General features: G+C 36.4%; 1 protein-coding gene across 2 annotated transcripts; it reads right to left on the bottom strand.

The window, feature by feature from the left end:
• Positions 1–2,037: 2,037 nt before the first annotated feature.
• LOC144957884 (immunoglobulin-binding protein 1-like) lies at positions 2,038–18,490 on the bottom strand. 2 transcript variants are annotated; one of them, XM_078889405.1, is made up of 10 exons: positions 18,419–18,490; positions 14,449–14,598; positions 13,829–13,941; positions 11,846–11,930; positions 10,810–10,934; positions 7,487–7,628; positions 6,318–6,485; positions 5,534–5,679; positions 3,031–3,173; positions 2,038–2,577 (listed from the first exon to the last, which is right to left on the bottom strand). In XM_078889405.1, the coding sequence occupies exons 2-10, from the start codon at positions 14,566–14,568 to the stop codon at positions 2,537–2,539; spliced, it is 1,083 nt and encodes a 360-aa protein (XP_078745531.1). In that variant the 5' UTR covers positions 14,569–14,598; positions 18,419–18,490; the 3' UTR covers positions 2,038–2,536. The 2 variants fall into 2 exon arrangements, with proteins under 2 accessions (XP_078745531.1, XP_078745530.1); XM_078889404.1 differs by having other exon boundaries at positions 2,454–2,577; positions 11,846–11,957.
• Positions 18,491–18,677: the final 187 nt, after the last annotated feature.

Here is an 18,677-nt window from a genome sequence, read left to right as displayed (position 1 = left end):
ATATATATATATATATATATATATAATGTGAAGATCAATAACAGTCGTACGCATTGCCTTACTATCTGCCACTTTTTTCCCCTGAATTTGAAATAGCCATTCTGGGTGGGGATCCTGACCTCCCATAGCGGGCAGGGAGGTACATACTATGTCTTCTATCCCCTCTTATCTGTTTTCCAATTGCTTTTTGTCTTTTTCTTGGAATGAGATTGCTTGGTTTTGTCCTGACCTTGGTCGGAGTCCTTGGCTCAGAGGGAAACAGTCGAATGTATAGTTATAGTTTTGGGAGATGATTTTTTTTCCTTGTAAATCATCTCTCTGTTATACATTGTATTTTGTTTAGTTTACATATTATATTATTTGATTTGTTAACATTTGAGTGTATCCCTTTTAGTGGGATCTTGTGCTTGTGTCTGGATGAGACTTTTAGGTGATCTCAAACTAAGTACTTTGATAGTGTGCTCTTGGAATCTACATCTGATCCCTATTTGAACCAATTCCCCTTTGTCTTTCCTTTTCTTTTGTGCTTTAATTGTAATTCTAGAACTTTTTACTATCCCATTTTCTTCCTTTTTACTGGCGCTGATATGACCTTAATGTGTTGCAAGCGCCGTAAAACCTTAAAAACAAAAAAAAACAAAAAACGAAATAGCCATTATCATCAGATGTAGATCTTTATTTTGACCAATTATTTATATTACCATGTCAACTTTTTCAAATGAGTGACTATTCCACTCAGGGTCTATTCTTTACTTGTTTCCTACTTTCACTTTCAAGCAATACTATAAAAAATATGTTGTTATTTCCTCGCAATGTGATGTGTAACTGTCTTTGTAAAAAAAAACAACATAAAATAAAGTGTAAAGGAACATGAATCGTTTGTTGGTGTAAGTTTATTTCTAGTTAGTTTTAATTGTCACGAATCAAAGTATCTTAATCTGTCCCCGAGGAATTATGCCATTTTTTTTGGCAAAATTATGCCAAAAAAAAAAAAAAAAAGGCTGTGTGGCTATTGGCCAGTAGAACAGATTCTGCTCTGGACGTACAGTGCGGTCAATGGCGCTGAAAGAGTTTTTAAAATTTCATATTTTATCCTTTTAATTAAATAGTGTAGGGCGTTTAGAGAATGGTAGAGGTTCTGATAGTAGTAAGTATAAATAAAATAAAAAATTGAGCTTTTATATAGCGCAATTTCCACTAAACGTGCTCAAAGCGCTTTACAAGGGGTCCCTTGTCAACAGCAACATTTAACATGTAGGACAGGGCATAACACCTGTTAGGCGATATTACAATTTTTTGGACAAAGACAACGCTGTTAACGGCCAGGTACTCATTTTACACCTGAGTACGGTGAGAGAATGTGAGTAAAGAGCCTTTTCCAAGGACTCAACTATGCGCGAGGCTCGAACCCAGGACCTTCCGATCCGAAAGCGAGTGTCATACCACTAGACCACATAGCACTCATTTCCAAAACAAAGGGATTGGTATGGGTCTAAAATGCAGTCGAGGCTCTTTTTCTAGACCCCACTATCCACACCGAAGTGATTGGGTGGCTGGGCCTGCTAGATGTGGTGGAAAGTACTTGTAATAAACAGAACTCTATTTTCAAGGGTAGAAAACGGTAGGGGCTGCCTCAAGCCGGTGATCGTAAAATAGTAACAAAAGAAGAGTGAAAATGGAGAGGCTTCGTATGGGAACAAAACAGACAATGGACGTTTTGAGTACAAACCCTTCGTCAGCACAACAATACACTAATGCAGTATGAAACTGCAACCACCATTGAGTACAGACGATACAAGTCACTTTGCATTATATTTTATTTATTTTCCACGTTAATTTGTGTATTGTTGTGCTGACGAAGGATTTGTAACCGAAACGTCCATTGTCTGTTTTGTTCCCATACGAAGCCTCTCCATTTTCACTCTTTCATTAGTATTTCCAAGGGTAGCACGGCAAGCTTGGGATTAATTCCATCACCTAATGGGCCTAATGACTTTGAAGGAGCATACTGTAATAAACCAAGACAAGGGCTAGTGCTATATAAATACAATATAATTATTATCTACATATTCCTTTACCTTCCCTCATTAACTGAGGGAAGGCAGCTAAACAACACACCTGGGTAACAAAAATAAGTGACAAGTTTCCAAGTTTTTTTTGCTTTTTCTTCGATATTTCATTGCATTTATGCATAGTTATATATCAAAAAGTACAAATAAAGCATCCATAATATGAACAGAAAAGTTTACACCACTTTAAAACCAAAAAACAACAATAGTTTCTTTTCCGTTTTGGTGGGAAAGCTCTTCCTTCAATTATCAATAGATTAAGATACCCCCTATTTGTCATAAATTATTTTTAAAATTTGTGACTTTTCATTCCGCAGGTTTAATTTTAAATGGCGCCCGACACTAGTTAAAAAAAAGAAAGAAAAAAAGTAAGACAAGTGGCAAATGTATTTAAATTTTGTCTTTGTCCAGGATTCCATGACATGCTGTCGTCGTTGCCTGAAATTCACCCCATTGTTTTGCTTGTTTTATCCCATGTTCATTCTATTACCATCTCCACGTCTATGCTCTGTGGATAAAAAAAAAAGAAATAAAGAAATCCAAAATTACAAATCACATTTGTTAAATATGTAAACATGCACGGCCACCGGGGTAACTTAGGCCACTTACTGAAAACAAGATTGCTTATTTTAAAAGATGAATTACATGTAGATTTTGTCTTTTAAATAATTAGAACCCAATGAGCACTCATGAAATTAAGTTTTTTAAAAAGCAACCTTTTTTATTCTACTAAGTGGCCTAAGTAACTCCGGATTGCCTAAGTAACACCGGTTGACGGAAACTAAAACTCCTCAGAATTCAATTTTAAAATACAATTTCAATTTCAGACACGTAGACAATCAACCCAAAAAAAAAAAATAAAAACACACTCAAAAACAAAACAAAAGCAAAAATAAAAAAAAAAAAAAAACACACTCAAAAACAAAACAAAAGCAAAAATAAAAAAAACAAAAAAACGTACCATCTTTCCATTCGTCCATGGCTCTAGCTCTCATCAGAGTCTCCTCATCCTCCTCCTCCTCTTTCTTTTCCTTCTCCGCTGCCTCCTCGTCCCTGGCCCTCTGATCTGCTTCAGGATCTGCTGCCCATTGCTGCATGCTATGCCTGATTAAACACAAATAGAAAAGAAAAGAACAGAACAAAGACTCTTAATAACTCATGTCTCATGAGAAAAAGACCAAAATTCTAATTATATGTATTGAAATGGGAATTATCACATAGTCATAGGTCCTATATTTACCTATAATTGAGCTTTAATTGAGATTTTATATAGCGCAATATCCACTAAGAGTGCTCAAAGTGCTTTACAAGAGGTCCCTAGCCAACAGCAACATTTAACATGTTGGACGAAACATGATGCCTGTTAGGCGATATTACAATTTTTTCGGACAGAGACAACGCTGTTAACGACCAGGTACTCATTTTACACCTAAGCACGGTGAGAGAATGTGAGTAAAGAGCCTTCTCCAAGGACTCGACTATGTGCCGAGCGAGGCTCGAACCCAGGACCTTCCGATCCGAAAGCGAGTGTCATACCACAAGACCACATAACCTATCATTACTGTATCAACATATCCGTAATAAGAGTAACAATCGTGCTCAGGATCTTTTCTTTACTCGTCTCCCACTTTCAAGCAATACGTCCTCGCAATGTGATGTGTAATGTGTAATTGTCTTTGTGAAAAATTACATGAAATAAAGTTTAAAGAAACACGAATCATGTGTTAAATAGTAACTGAATAGTTAATAATTAGTTTAAATCTAAAATATAACAATGCTGCACGACACAAACACATAAAGCCACATAAAAAAAGGACAAATAGAAAAGATCCTACAGTGGCCTATTAATCTTTTAACATTGGGCTCAGGTTCCAATTAGTCAATTTGGCAACGAGGGTTTTTCTTCATGGCACTATTTCCATAAATTCAACTCTTGATTATTGCATTTTTAAAAAAATCAGTAGTAGTCCTTCAGAGCCATGAGTTTGATGGAGCCAAAGAGTTTAGCCCAGTTTCTATACAGTATTGAATAGATGGTGAGCATTGCTTGATACGTCTTGGATATGATGCAAGTCTATTGCAAAGTACTTTCGTCAGATCTAACACACCCAGCTATCAAATTACTACTGGATGAACAGGGAGGTCAACACATCCGGCTATCAAATTACTGCCGGTTGAACTGGGAGGTCAACACACCCAGCTATTAAATGACTGCTGGATGAACTGGGAGGTCATACACCCAGCTATTAAATGACTGCTGGATGAACAGGGAGGTCACACACTCAGCTATCAAATTACTGCTGGATGAACAGGGAGGTCACACACCCAGCTATCAAATTACTGCTGGATGAACAGGGAGGTCACATATCCAGCTATCAAATTACTGCTGGATGAACAGTGAGGTCACACACTCAGCTATCAAATTACTGCTGGGTTGTCTGGGAGGTCACACACCCAGCTATCAAATTACTGCTGGATGAACAGAGAGGTCACACATCCAGCTATCAAATTACTGCTGGGTGAACAGGGAGGTCACACATCCAGCTATCAAATTACTGCTGGATGAACAGGGAGGTCACATACCCAGCTATCAAATTACTGCTGGATGAACTGGGAGGTCACACATCCAGCTATCAAATTACTGCTGGATGAACAGGGAGGTCACACATCCAGCTATCAAATGACTGCTGGATGAACAGGGAGGTCACACACCCAGCTATCAAATTACTGCTGGATGAACAGGGAGGTCACATATCCAGCTATCAAATTACTGCTGGATGAACAGGGAGGTCACACACCCAGCTATCAAATTACTGCTGGATGAACAGGGAGGTCACATATCCAGCTATCAAATGACTGCTGGATGAACAGGGAGGTCACACACCCAGCTATCAAATTACTGCTGGATGAACAGGGAGGTCACATATCCAGCTATCAAATTACTGCTGGATGAACAGGGAGGTCACACACCCAGCTATCAAATTACTGCTGGATGAACAGGGAGGTCACATATCCAGCTATCAAATTACTGCTGGATGAACAGGGAGGTCACACACCCAGCTATCAAATTACTGCTGGATGAACAGGGAGGTCACATATCCAGCTATCAAATTACTGCTGGATGAACAGTGAGGTCACACACTCAGCAATCAAATTACTGCTGGGTTGTCTGGGAGGTCACATACCCAGCTATCAAATTACTGCTGGATGAACAGGGAGGTCATACACCCAGCTATCCAATCACTGCTTTGTGAACTGATAGATCACACATCCAGCTATAAAATTACTGCTGTGTGAACATGGAAGTCAATAAAAAAAAAATCTTTACTGCGCCAAGGCTCAATAACATTTCCTTTTACTCTAAGGTGGGTGTTCTATGACGCAAAGGGTACCCTGTTGATAATTGCATCTTTCAACTAACTCATGGGCAATACAGCATAAAAGTAAAAGAATAACTGACTCACCCTCCATGCACGGACTCTGACAAAGTTCCTTCTTGGACTTTCTGTTCATAAAACTCATCGACAGTCATGGAGGGTAGACTGGGATAGCCGGCGCCAAATACTTGCTGTTGTAATCTGTTCTTGGTGAGAATGAAGGGACGGAATGGCTGGCAAAGCAAATAGAACGTCGTGATAAAAAAAATGTTTTTTAATTTATGGATTACGTCATTTTCTTCCCCTTGTCTTTGTTGATGTCACCGCTTTAAAAAATGTGAGATTTCATATAGTACAATATCCCCTAAATGTGCTGAAAGTTCTTTAAAAGGGATCCCAAGCCAACAGTGACACTACATTTGATTTACAATAATTTTATATGCCTTTGGAAAGAAAGAAAGAGAGAGAGAGAGAGAGAGAGAGAGAGAGAGAGAGAGAGAGAGAGAGAGAGAGAGAGAGAGAGAGAGAGAGAGAGAGGGAGAGAGAGAAAAGTTGAAGAAGAGGACTTAACAGAAAATAATTTGGCTGTAAAAAAAAATGAAAATGTATGGTCAGGTGTCTTGATAGCTCATTGGTGGAACACTTCCCTGACAAGCAAAGGGATTCCAGATGCAGTTTAGATTTTTCTGACCCTCATGTCCACCCAATAGTGATTTGGTAGCTGTGTCTTTTAGATCTGGTGGAAAGTACTGTGCAATAGACTAGCACGAATAACAATCAATTGTCCGTTTTAATGCTACCAAAATAATATGATAAACTCCAGCTCCATGGACTCTACTAATGGCTCTGAAAGACATAAATTTATGGTTACCTTTGAGGGGGAGGAATTGGTGTTGGATTTATTCTGTGAGCTGTTGGTTTCCTTAGAATTCTTTAATGATTCTCTGTGTGCCAACATTTGTAGTTCTAAAGTACAGCTGTCCATCTCGTCTACAGCCAGATTAGCCCATTTTTTCAATTGGACCATATAGAATTCTCTCTGAGAAGAAAAAGGGTAACCTATTTAATTAGGTGCAGATGTACGATCTACCGTATAAAACTTTTTCTGAAAAGGAAAAGGGTTAACGATTTATTTTCGGTACAGATGTATGATCCACCATATAGAACTTTTTCTGAGATGGAAAAAGGCTAAAAAATTTACTTTAGGTACAGATGCATGGTCTGCCCCCCCCCCCCCCCCCCCCCCCCCATCCCCCAAATAAAAAAGATAATAAAAAAAATAAAAGATAAAAAAGCCAAAATCTACACGTATGAACCTAAAATAAACATTACTTATCCTTTTCTTTTTGAAATATAAAAACGGTCTTTAACAGATGCCAGGTAGTTTAATTTCGGAAATCAAGTCAGCGTAAAACAGAAGGACATAAAATACAACCACAAAACCTTCAAGTTTTCTGTTTTATAAAGAAGTAAAATAAAATCAAAATTTGGAGGCAGAAATCTGAATTGGCAAAACCAATATGAGATTACCATCAGACATAATTGTAACAAATTCGAGTATGTCTCACTGATGTCCTGAAATTTAAACAAGTATTTCAATACTTATTTACATTTATTTTTAAAAAAAAGAAAAAAAGTTTAATGATTGTTTAAAAGAAAATGAAACCAGTATTCTCCCCCAATTTTTATTTTTTTAAAATTGGGTGATGGCAACCCTTCGTTTTCTTTTGTGAATTCTAAACATTATTATTTCTGATTGTACCCGTTCTTCAATGAAATAAGATTTTATACCCAAAAATCGAAATGTACTTATTTGCAAGTCTGATAATGGATAACCCAAAGTATTATGGACTGAATGTACTGATGGAAATACCCTCAAACCAATGCAAAATTTATTATCCATTACAACAATGTTAAAAATCCAGCGTTCTGTTATCAAACCTTCAAATGTGTACACACAGTCAGCTATGAGTATTTTAATTCAAGACATGACAATAGCATGGCAAAGAAATGGATAAAAACAATGGGTGACTCTCTGACCTTGACCTCATCATCGACATGATCTCTCTCCACTAGAGACTTCAATTCTGATAACCTTGACTCCAGCTGTTTCTTCTCCTTGAATCGCTGAATCTTCGATTCCCTTTGGCTTCCCATGGCATTTATACTATCAACTTTACTTCTATTCAAAAGAGAAGAAAAAAAAAAATCATCATAATTATACACAGAATGTGACTGATGGCACAAAAATTTTTTTTTTTAATTTGAGCTTTTATACAGCACAATATCCACTAAATGTGCTCAAAGTGCTTTACATGGGGTCCCTGGCCAACAGCAACATTTAACATTTAGGACGGGACATGACGCCTGTTAGGCGATGTTCTAATTTTTTCGGACAGAGAGACACCATACTCAGGTGTAAAATGAGTACCTGGCCGTAAACAGCGGTGTCTCTGTACCTTGTTAAGCAGTTTGAGCACGTTTAGTGGATATTGCGCTATATAAAAAACTCAATTTTCTAAGCTCAACATTAAGCTTGGGTTTGTGTGATTTAGGGGGTCTCTATGGCTCAGTTAGCCCTTGCTTCACACGCAAAGAAACACGGTTCGATCCTGGGTGAAGTTGAGATTTTTTTCTAAACCCCCTGTCCACCGAGCAGTAAGTGGGTAGCTAGGTCTATTAGATCCAGTGGGAAGTACTTTGTGATAGACTGGTGTCCTATGCAAAGGATAAAAAGCAATCACATCGATCTGTTTAGCGCTATACAAAATGGGATAGCTCCAGGTGCCTTATGCACTACTTTCTGTGTGTGTCTGATGGAAACTCAAGTATTTGCTTAGATTCCATTTTATACAGTACACTGTGACCATTGGGTGCCCTTTTTGCATTGGGCACACTTGCAAGAAGTTACTGGGTAAAGTCAGGTATGAAAATATGAAGAAAAATAACATAAAAATATAATAAAATGAACATTTATATAATAGAACATTTCCACTGGTCTATGTGAATGTGCTTCAGCATGCTTCATTCGCTCACAACCCAAGTCATTAACCATGCTCAACATTGCTAGAATTTATAACGAGACTAAACGCTATAGATTGGAATCCTGATAAAGCCAACACTGATTGGTCGACTTTCAGCAAGGTTCCAACACTGATTGGTCAACTTTTAGCAAGGTTGACCTTATCCATTATCAGTAGAACACACATAAATAAAAGTAAGAACAGAAAATATGGGACTAACAAGAGGTTTTGATTTTAAGCAGAAGTTGACTTTTTTGCAGATTCCCCAGTACTCACTCAACCCTAACACCGACTATATCCGTTGTTTACCCGGGTTACTTTTACCCCATGCCTATTTATTACAATTTTTATTAGACAAATTATAGGCGTAGTATCATAGTTAATGTTTTTAGTTTTTACATGTCAATGATAGTTGAATAAAACTATCTATGCACATGCTCATTTTTAATTTTAATACAAATTTTTTCCAATTTTGAAAAGTAGCAAAAATCTCTAGGATTGAGAGAGTTGAACCAAATAAAGATCTGAAAAAGTGTGTATGAAACAGTGCCAGACAAAGCATGAAAGAAAAATCAGTCCCCAGCCGAGGAAAACTGATTATTTAGGATGGGTTTTTTTTTGTTTTATTCTTTTGGGAGGGGTGGGGGTGGTATTTTTTCTCTTGCTTTGTCTGGCACTATTTAAAACACAAATTTTCAGATCTTTATCTTACAACAACAGGGCTTGCTCCCTAATTTATCACTTTGATATTTTCAACCATGAAAACCTCCTGAGAAGGATCATCATGTTGCCGTCGTACAGGAGCTTGTGCGCTGCCATGACCCTGAAGGTGATACCAGCCTAGATCCAATCCTGCTGGAACAGCTGAAGATGAGTAGCCAGACCAAGAATGATCCAAACCGGCGTCCAGACAAGGTTCCCACACCCCCAACTCAATGAAAATGAAAAATACGCTACTTCTACTACTAACCATGAAAACCACTAATGTCAAGATTTTACCAATGCTTATTCTTTGGAACAATAGCTAATAATATGAAAAAAAGATGTACAGGGACCTGGTGATTTATGGTGCCTTAATTTAAAGGTGATTTATTTAATGTTAAGATTAATTGATGAATTTATAACGATGATAATATTAACTCACTCAACCCTAACACCGACTACATCCGTAGTTTACCCGAGTTACTTTTACACCATGCCTATTACATTTTTATGAGACAAATCATAGACACAGTATCAAAGCTAATGTTTTTAGTTTTTACATGTTAATGGTGGTTGAATAAAACTATCTATGTACATGCTCATTTTTAATACATTTTTTTCTAATTTTGAAAAGTGGCAAAAAAACTCTAGGATTGGGTGAGTTAAATGTCAGAATACCACAATTGTAACAAAAAGAGAACGAAATGCATCTGTTTATGTTGTGTGTATGTGTGTGTGAGCATGCGCGAGAGAAAGAGTAGGTAGAAGTGAAATATCTGTTCAATGTTATAGATAGTTATCATAATATAACGTTATAACAAGTGTAAATAAATGATAAATTGCCATATTTATGGACAATAAAGATCTCTTATTATTATTGTATTGTGACAGAGTCAGGCTTTGTGATCACGAGATATGCCATTCATATTCTGACTTGTAGATTCCTCGTTCCAGTCCTAAAGTGGGCAATGCAAAGTTGAGTCCTTTGCAAAAACTTTTTACTCACATTCTTTCACTGTACTCAGGTGTAAAAGTGAGTACCTTCCATCACAAAGCTGTTTCTGAAAAAAAAATAAAAAAATGGGGGGAACTCCTCAAAGGTGTCAGGTCTCGTTCTGCTTATTAAGAGTTGCTGTTGGCTTAGGACTCTTGTAAAGCACAATGAGCATATTTTTTAAAAGCTATATAAAAACTCATATTTTTGGGGTATTCATTTGTTTCAACTGACAGTGAGCATGACTAACTGCTTTGGCCTAACATCTTACCAGATGGAGGTGAAAAGTCTCATTATAAAAAACAAACAAACAAAAAAGAAAACTTCAGTTTTTATATAGCGCAATATCCACTGAACATGTTCAAAGCGCTTTACAAGGGGTCCCTAGCCAATAGCAACACTTAACATGTAGGACAAGACATGACGCCTGTTAGACGATAATACAATTTTTTTGTCAATGCTGTTAACAGCCGGGTACTCATTTTAGACCTGAGTCCAGTGAGAGAATGTGAGAAAATAACCGTTTCCATGGACAAAACTATGCACCACTCTGAGAAGGACTGGATCCCTGGACCTTCTGATCCAAAGGTGAGTGTCACACCACAAGACCCCACAGATCCGTACAAACGAGAATACTAAATTACCTGGCTGTGTTTGATTTCTTTACAATATCTTTTTTTGGCTCATCCTCATCCTCGCTGTCCTCTTCTAATCTGACATTCGTGACACTGTAACTGTTGCATAATCTTAAAAAGTCTTTGTAGCACATCTGAAAATTATTGACAAAAAAAAAAAAAAAAAAGATAATATGAGAGGAAAGTAATCTGAAAATTATCAAAATAAAGAAAGAAAAAAAAGAAAGAAAAAATATGATGATAATAACAAGGGGTCTTTGTAACACATCTGAAAATCATTTTTAAAAAAAAATAATTAAATAAAAAAAAAACAAACAAACAAAAAACAGGATGTAAGACATCTGAAAATTATTCCAAAATGAAAAATAAGAAGATATTCCTATTCTTTCCAAAGTAACAACTAGCTCAATATACAACAAAGTGGATAAGATAATAGAAATCCAAGCACTGGCATCAGAGAATTTATATTATAGCCTACCGGTTGTACACCCCCCCCCCCCAAAAAAAATAAAATTATAATAATAAATATATGAACAAATAAAAATCAATAAAGAGGAGAATGGATATCATCAAAATAAACAAAATACAAGACAAATAAAATTCCCTTTATTCATTCCACGGGGGAAATTTGTCTTTAGGCTCTATTCCATGGGAAGACTAAAATAACCCAGGCGCCAGCTGCAGTGCAGAGCCTCAAATTGAGCAACAAGGCCATACAGCATAACGATTATTCCAATTCGGTACCTTTCAGGTACGAAGCAAAGACCATACCGCTGAGCCAAGCTGCCCCAATATGAAAATAAGATTTCCATTGTCAATTAAAATTCCTCCTAGTTTCTAAATAAAATCAAAATTTTTAAAACAGTATATAAATTTTAATTTGGTGAAATTTTCATTCATTTTTTCAACCAATTGGTATGCATGAAATATGAAAAACTGAAAATACGATAAAACTCTTTGGCTAGATACTGCCTACAAAATGCAACTTTCTGTTAAAGATGACAATTCATTCACTTTATGATGAGAACAAATGAGCGAGGATTACCTTAGATTTGGTGACAGCTTCAAGTCGAGGTAAATGTGTATTTAAACCTGTGAAATAACCCAGGTAGGCAGACAACATCATGTATCTATAGAACAAAGAGAAAAACATGTATCTATAGAAGAAAGAGAAAAAAAAGATTAAATTTGTTGAGAGAGTTGAGTATAGCTTTACAGTAAGCTTTAATAAAACAAGAAACATCACTAGTATAACATTGAGTACAACATCTGAAACAATACAGAAATAAAGTACAGTTAGATACAACAACATCTGACATAACATAATGTGGACATAAACTAAAATATACAACATAAGAGTAATACTTTTACGTTATATTGTTCTTGGGGATTCCGATAGCTCAGTTGGTAGAGCACTTGCTTCACATGCAAAGGGACCGTGATTGATTCCGGATGCAGTTGAGATTTTTTCTGACCCCCTCTATCCATCCAGCTGTGAATGGGTAGCTGAGTCTGTTAGATTTGGCAGAAATATTTTGCGATAGACTAGCATCCAATCCAAAGGATAGCAAGCAATTGCTATTGTCCATTTCACGCTATAGAAACTGGGATAAACTCCAGTTCCATAAGGCCGAATGACTTGGAAGGACTACTATATGTTATGGCCCTAAACGCTGGAATGCAAATCCGCTTTAAAAGCCCACTTTTTCAAAATTCATTTGACACATGCCGATTGTACAATTATTTAAGCTATTTGTGTTTTGTTTCAATCTTTCACTTTGAGATTTGGTTTCATGGAAAGCGCTCAAAAGTGTCTTTTTATTATTATTATTATTATTATTATTATTATTTATTATTATTATTATTATTATTATTATTATTATTATTATTATTATTATTATTATTATTTTATAATTATTTTTATTACTATTATTACTTTATATTGTTCTTTAAAGAAACAATAAACATTAAAATCTTTTGAATCGAACAGCCACAGTATAAATCATCAAAACTTTTCCATTTTCCCAGTAGATGATATCTGTAAGCATTTGCCTAAAACGGTGTGATACTGGCTGAACCTGAATGCTTAAAATCGAATGTGAAACTTTTTATTATTATATCATTGTAATCCTTCAGAGCCATGAGTAGTTCATCCCGGTTTTTATTCCGTGAAATGGACAATAGCAATTGCTTGTTATCTTTTTGATATAATATAAGACCCTAGTCTATCGCAAAGTATTTTTCCACAAGATCTAACAAACCCACTACCCAATCACTGCTGGGTGGAGAGATGGGGGAGGGGTCAGTAAAAAATAATCTCGACTTCAGCGGGATCGAACTTGGTCCCCTTGCATGTGAAGCGAGTGCCCTATCAACTGTTATAAAATCATATATTATCTTCGGCTCAGGACCCCTGGTAAAGTGCTTTGAGCACTTTAAATGGATAATGTACAATATAAAAGCTCAAGTTTTTTGGGTATATTAAAAGTTATTAGTCATACAGTGGTGATTGCCTAAATGCCTGTTTTGCCTAAGTGCCCACTTTCTCGACAAAACAACTTTTGTTCTGTAAAACACAACTCTAAATGCCCGCTTTTAAAAACGAATTCTGCCTAAGTCCCCACTTTATTTCTATTTTCAATCTCCCAAAACATCGGCACAATTTCACAATGTGACGAGTCTTGTTTCACACTAAGAAAAGAGACCCCCCCCCCCCCCCCGCACAATTCCCTCTCTACTCTGACTACTATTAGATAGCACAGGACAAGTTACCAACATCCAAGTGTCCCTTTGTCTTACTACAAGTCTCCACCCTCTCCCAGGTCTCAATCGGAAAGAAATGTTCAGTTGATATTAGAATCCAGAATAGCCGTCCAGTAATTACCTTTATCTCAGTATTGAAAATGGAAATGCAGAACTTTTTTTAAAACGTAAGTGAAGGGGGAAGGAAAATAACCAACCCCCCCCCCCCCAAAGAAATGAAAAGATTAGTGATGATTGGTGAAGTCGTTTTGGAAAAAATACTCACCGTATTTCATTTGTGGAAACTTCTTCAATATCTTCATTCCGACTAAATAATTCCAACTGATTCACTTTTCCAATCGCTGACTCTGTTAAGCTAATTCCTTCACGAAGTCGACCCTTCAAAGTAAAGAAATTACACAAAAATAAATTGAAATATTTCACTCAATTAGATAGACATGTTTGTTATTATTTTCAATTTAACTCAATCGAGTTCATATGAATGGAAAATTGAACAGATTTGTTAGATTTCCTATTATGGCGAACTCGAAGGAGTTTAATGGGTTGCAAGGTCTAAGTTAGATCTGACAAGAAATAGGTTGTGAATCTAACGTCCTATTTTAAGTATAGAAGTAGTAATTGTTTATGTCTGTATAGATTTAGAGCTTCTGAAACTGGGATTAACAATGTCAATATATGATAGGCCTCATACTCATAGATAAAAAAGAGTACTGGGGTTTCTATAAAAAAGTAATCCTTCATAGTCAATATGAAGTCATGTGATTTAATCTGAGTTCTATAGCATCAAATAGGCAGTAATGATTTCTCTCTACCCTCTGGATGAGACCTTAGTCTATTATTAAGTTGTTAATACTACAGACTTGTTAGGCCTGCTACAGTCCCTACCTGGATTCGATCTGAAGCGGTGGATTCGTCTGTCGTTTCTAGATCTTGATGTAGTTGGAATATGGCATCAAACTGTTCTGGGAGGGTGAGATGAGAATCCACCTCTGATTGTGAAGCCATGGCTGTTAAAAAAACAGAATTCTACCACCCCTGATGAAAGACAAGAAATAGTTTTATTTTCAAAAATGACATAGAGAATTGGTGTGTGTTTGTGTGTGTGTGGGGATGTTGAAGAGTCCTGATAGCTCACTTATTTTTTTGTTTGTTGCTTTAGGTCTCTTCCAACACAATTGAGGTTATATGAGAGACCGCTGAAACAAAAAAAACAAGCAATCTAACAAAAAAAGTACAAATGTAAATCAAAATCATAACCTAAAGATATCATAAGCTAAATTATAAATAACCAAGAACAAACAGGCAGAAGATTTACAGAAAAAAAAATATCCCCTGTCAAAAATACAATCACAAACCAAAGAAGCAGGATAGGCTAGTAAAGAGAAGAAGAAACGACATCACTATCGGATCGTACACCCATGCGAACATCATAGGTATACGATTCAAGGGTGATGCTCCCATCCAACCACCCGCATAGCTCACTTAGTATTGATTTTTGTTTTTAAGGGGTTTACAGTACAGCGCTTGCGACACATTCAGGTCATTTTAACACCATTAAAAATTAAAAAGGAAGAAAATGTAAGTGTAGTGTAAAAACTCTTGAATTATAAGTACAGGTACCAAGAAAAAAATTAAGACAAAGGGGGGAATGGTTCAAATAAGGAACAAATGTAGATTCTAAGGGTACACTATCAGTGTACCCAGTTTGAGATCACCTAAAAGTCTCATCCAGACACCAGCACAGGATCCCACTAAGAGGAATACACTCAAATGCTTGCAGAATATATATCCAAAACAGAAAACATAACAATAAGTAACAGAGAAATTATTTACAAGGGAAAAAAAACAACTCCCAAAACTAATATATATACTAAATATTTGACTGTTTTCCTCTCAGCCAAGGTTTCCGGCAAGGGCCAGGACAAAACCAGCAGGACTTCCATAATTTCAACAACAATTTGCTGAGTCAGTTGTCGTTTACTCACTTAGTAGAGCAATCATCTAACAACAAATGAACTGGTATTGGTTCCTGGTAGAAGCAGTCTATGAAAGCGATAGTTAAGTTCCCTGATTTCTATAATTAAAGTATTACATTTACTTGCTACCAATTGGATAGGACTCCAGTCTAGTGCACAGTGGTTTACCAGCGGATCACTTAGTTGAGATGCTAGGTCAAGAGGTCACTACTCTCCTTCTCTTTACCTGCGCTCTGGCATGGCACGTGCCTGCAGTCAGTGAAGCGAGTAGTCTAATTGGTCTGATAAATAATGGCATAGCCAAGCCACAATTATCTTAAATGTAAATCTACATCACTCATGTTATAGATTGAAATCCCCCTCACACAGTGGACTAAATATCATAGATATCATCAGTATATTTCTTTCTCAGGAACACAGCAAAGTAGACTCACATTTTCACTACATTTATCGTTTAAATCAAATATTTCTGCAATCCCTACAACAACAATCAGACGTTGCAGTTTTATTATTATTCACACTAGTACATAGTACAAACTGTCTACTTTCTGTTACTAATGTTAATTCAGTTCAACAAATATGTAACAAGTGTAGGGGTGGGGTATCAAATTTCACTGGGAATATCTAGCAGTCTATGAGATGTCTAGGCTATCGTTGGTGATGAATTTGGACCAGTTACACAATGTAAACAATGTCATAATCATTTCCTTTACTCCCTACTGACCATGGAACACTTTACTACACTGATTCTACAGTTTTGTCATTAAACGTTCCCACGAATATGGTAAAGGAGTGAAGAGGTCATACTTATTGTAGTACAGGAACGTATATATATATAATATATATACAATAATAGTTCTTAAAGACACATCTGTTACTGATTTAAGAAATATGAAATGAATGGGTTTGTTTCATTCATGTCTCTGTTGATTGGGGTGGGAAAGTTTTATTCACCAGCTGCACTACTTGTACATTGTGAATATTGAGAATAATGTCTGAATATCTGTTAATTCCTAGGAGGTGCCACTATTATTTTCTCTATCTTGGCTGTGTTTGAGTACCCCCCCCCCCCCTCTCCCCCTCTTCTTATTTTCCCCAGTCAAACTTGCCTTTGTGGAATACTATCTGTACTAACTGTTGATGTTATATCGTTGTTGTCAGTTGTATGAATTAGGTGTAGTGTGAATGTGATTCATTTTTCTCTTAGCCTGTCTTTTACGTGTGTATGTAATATGTGTGTATATGCAGGATGTATGGGTGTATGTATGTATGTGTGTGTGTGAGAGAGAGAGAGAGCGAGAGAGAGAGAGAGAGAGAGAAAGAGAGAGAGAGAGAGAGAGAAAGAAAGAAAGAGAGAGAGAGAGGAATACCTTTTTCTACCATATTCATTGCTTCTATTATCTACTACGCCACTGTGATGGTGTTGTTGTTTGGTGTAATGACGGTGGTTTTGTTTCTATTTGTAATAGTGAAGTAAAACCTACACACACAATATATTGCTTTATATGTTCTTTAGGAGTGTGTTAAATTGTTTAATCCTCTTATCTCCATATCTTTTAAATACAATACAAAATACAAATGGAGAGAACATACCAGATGTTCAGCCCATTACATTTATGACCATTAAAAACGTAGTTAAAATGTGTTGAATCAGAAAATGAATGTTTTACTGTGTGTAATAATATTAAGACTGGACAAAGCATTAATTAGTTTAGGAATCCAACGTCTGATTTTAAAGATTTGAATTTTTTATTGTCCGCACAACAACAAAATTATTTTAAAATGGTAGGGATTTTAAATTGCTTATAAAACCTATCAGAATAATCACAATAAAACGAAAAAAGAACCAACATAACAAGTGAAAGTAGTACTGTCTGTTCCGTAAGTTAATATTATTGTAATGTAAGTGGTCATCTAGATATGGTGTTGTATTACATCACGAAAATGCAATACTTTGTGTCTTAACCCTAAAAAAGGGGAATCCCCGTCCAGGTAGCCACTTTTACAGCATGCAGCTGCTGTTGTCAGTCACTTGCTGGGTTCCAACAGTATAACTAAGTGATCCGATTTTATGAAGAAATAAACAGCAGTGAGTGCAAAGTACTTTCTGCCAGATCTAACAGGCCCAGCACCAATAACTGCTGGGTGGACAGGGGATTTTTAAAATCTCGACCTGGATTGATACTGGTCTCTTTGGATACAGAGTGAGTGTTCTACCAACTGAACTGAGATATCCTAATAAACTGTTGGTTGCGGGTTGGTCTCGGATGTAGTATCTCACCCTCTGTCCACTGAGCAGTCGTCTAGTGACCGTTTCTGTAAGATCTGGTGAAAAATACTTAGCGATAGAACTATCCATAATAAAGGGTAGCATTTTTTTACTGCCCAATTAATTAACGCACTGTAGAATGGGATAAACTCCAACTCCTTGGACCATTTCCTTTGGAAGACAATTTTTAAAAAGTCGTCATGGGCTTAACATAGGGACGATTGAAAGAGGGGTTGCAGTGTGTAGAATGCAATTACTCATTTTATAACTAAATGCCCGTGATAGCAAATTTGAAGCGATTGTAATTTTTTAAAAAGCAAAAGAGTAGTTAAGGAATTTCAAGACCGGTAGTCTAAATAAGGCTGCTGATGATGTGTACTGCTATTTTCCATTTTAGAGATTGATTCAAAAGTGAAAGTTGATCATGAACTGACTCAGGCTGGCCCATGGCCCTGACATTATTACACAAGCAAACAATGCAAAATTTGGCGAGACATCAACCATCTGATTTAAATCAGATTCATGCCAGTGTTACAATACCAGTATCTAACAAGTAGTAATGGTATTGATGAGGAAGAAGTAAACTGAAGGAGTCAGAACTTTTACATACCCACTAAAAGCTTAGGGATTTTACAACAGTAGAGCTCTTCGTTAGAAAATGATCTTAAATGGCCGAAACCAGTTTTTTCCGAAGAGGCAAAAATCGTAGTCGAACTTCATTGTTTCCGGATCGTGGCATTAAAAATGTCAATGATAATATTCAATCGCTGAGTTCATAGTTAATAGGAAAAGCTAAATTCATACAAAAAGTCTGATTGTATAGGGGGAAAAAACTTTTTTTGTTGTTTTATTTTGAAATGAAATTCGGT

Source organism: Berghia stephanieae, chromosome 12 (assembly GCF_034508935.2).
Source record: "Berghia stephanieae isolate SIO BIC M18660-M18661 chromosome 12, UCSD_Bste_1.3, whole genome shotgun sequence".
In the NCBI taxonomy this organism is placed as follows: domain Eukaryota; kingdom Metazoa; phylum Mollusca; class Gastropoda; order Nudibranchia; family Aeolidiidae; genus Berghia; species Berghia stephanieae.
The sequence above is the reverse complement of the archived record's forward strand: the minus strand, read 5'-3'. Positions and strand labels throughout refer to the sequence as shown.

What these genes read in the sequence shown, in the direction of transcription:
- LOC144957884 (XM_078889404.1), bottom strand. Translation starts at nt 14,568, where the DNA reads ATGGCTTCACAATCAGAGGTGGATTCTCATCTCACCCTCCCAGAACAG. An exon ending in GTTTCCACAAATGAAATACG is followed by an intron (nt 11,958 to 13,828) that starts GTGAGTATTTTT and finishes TTTCTTCTATAG; the next exon opens with ATACATGTTTTTCTCTTTGT. An exon ending in CATGGACGAATGGAAAGATG is followed by an intron (nt 2,578 to 3,030) that starts GTACGTTTTTTT and finishes TTTTATCCACAG; the next exon opens with AGCATAGACGTGGAGATGGT.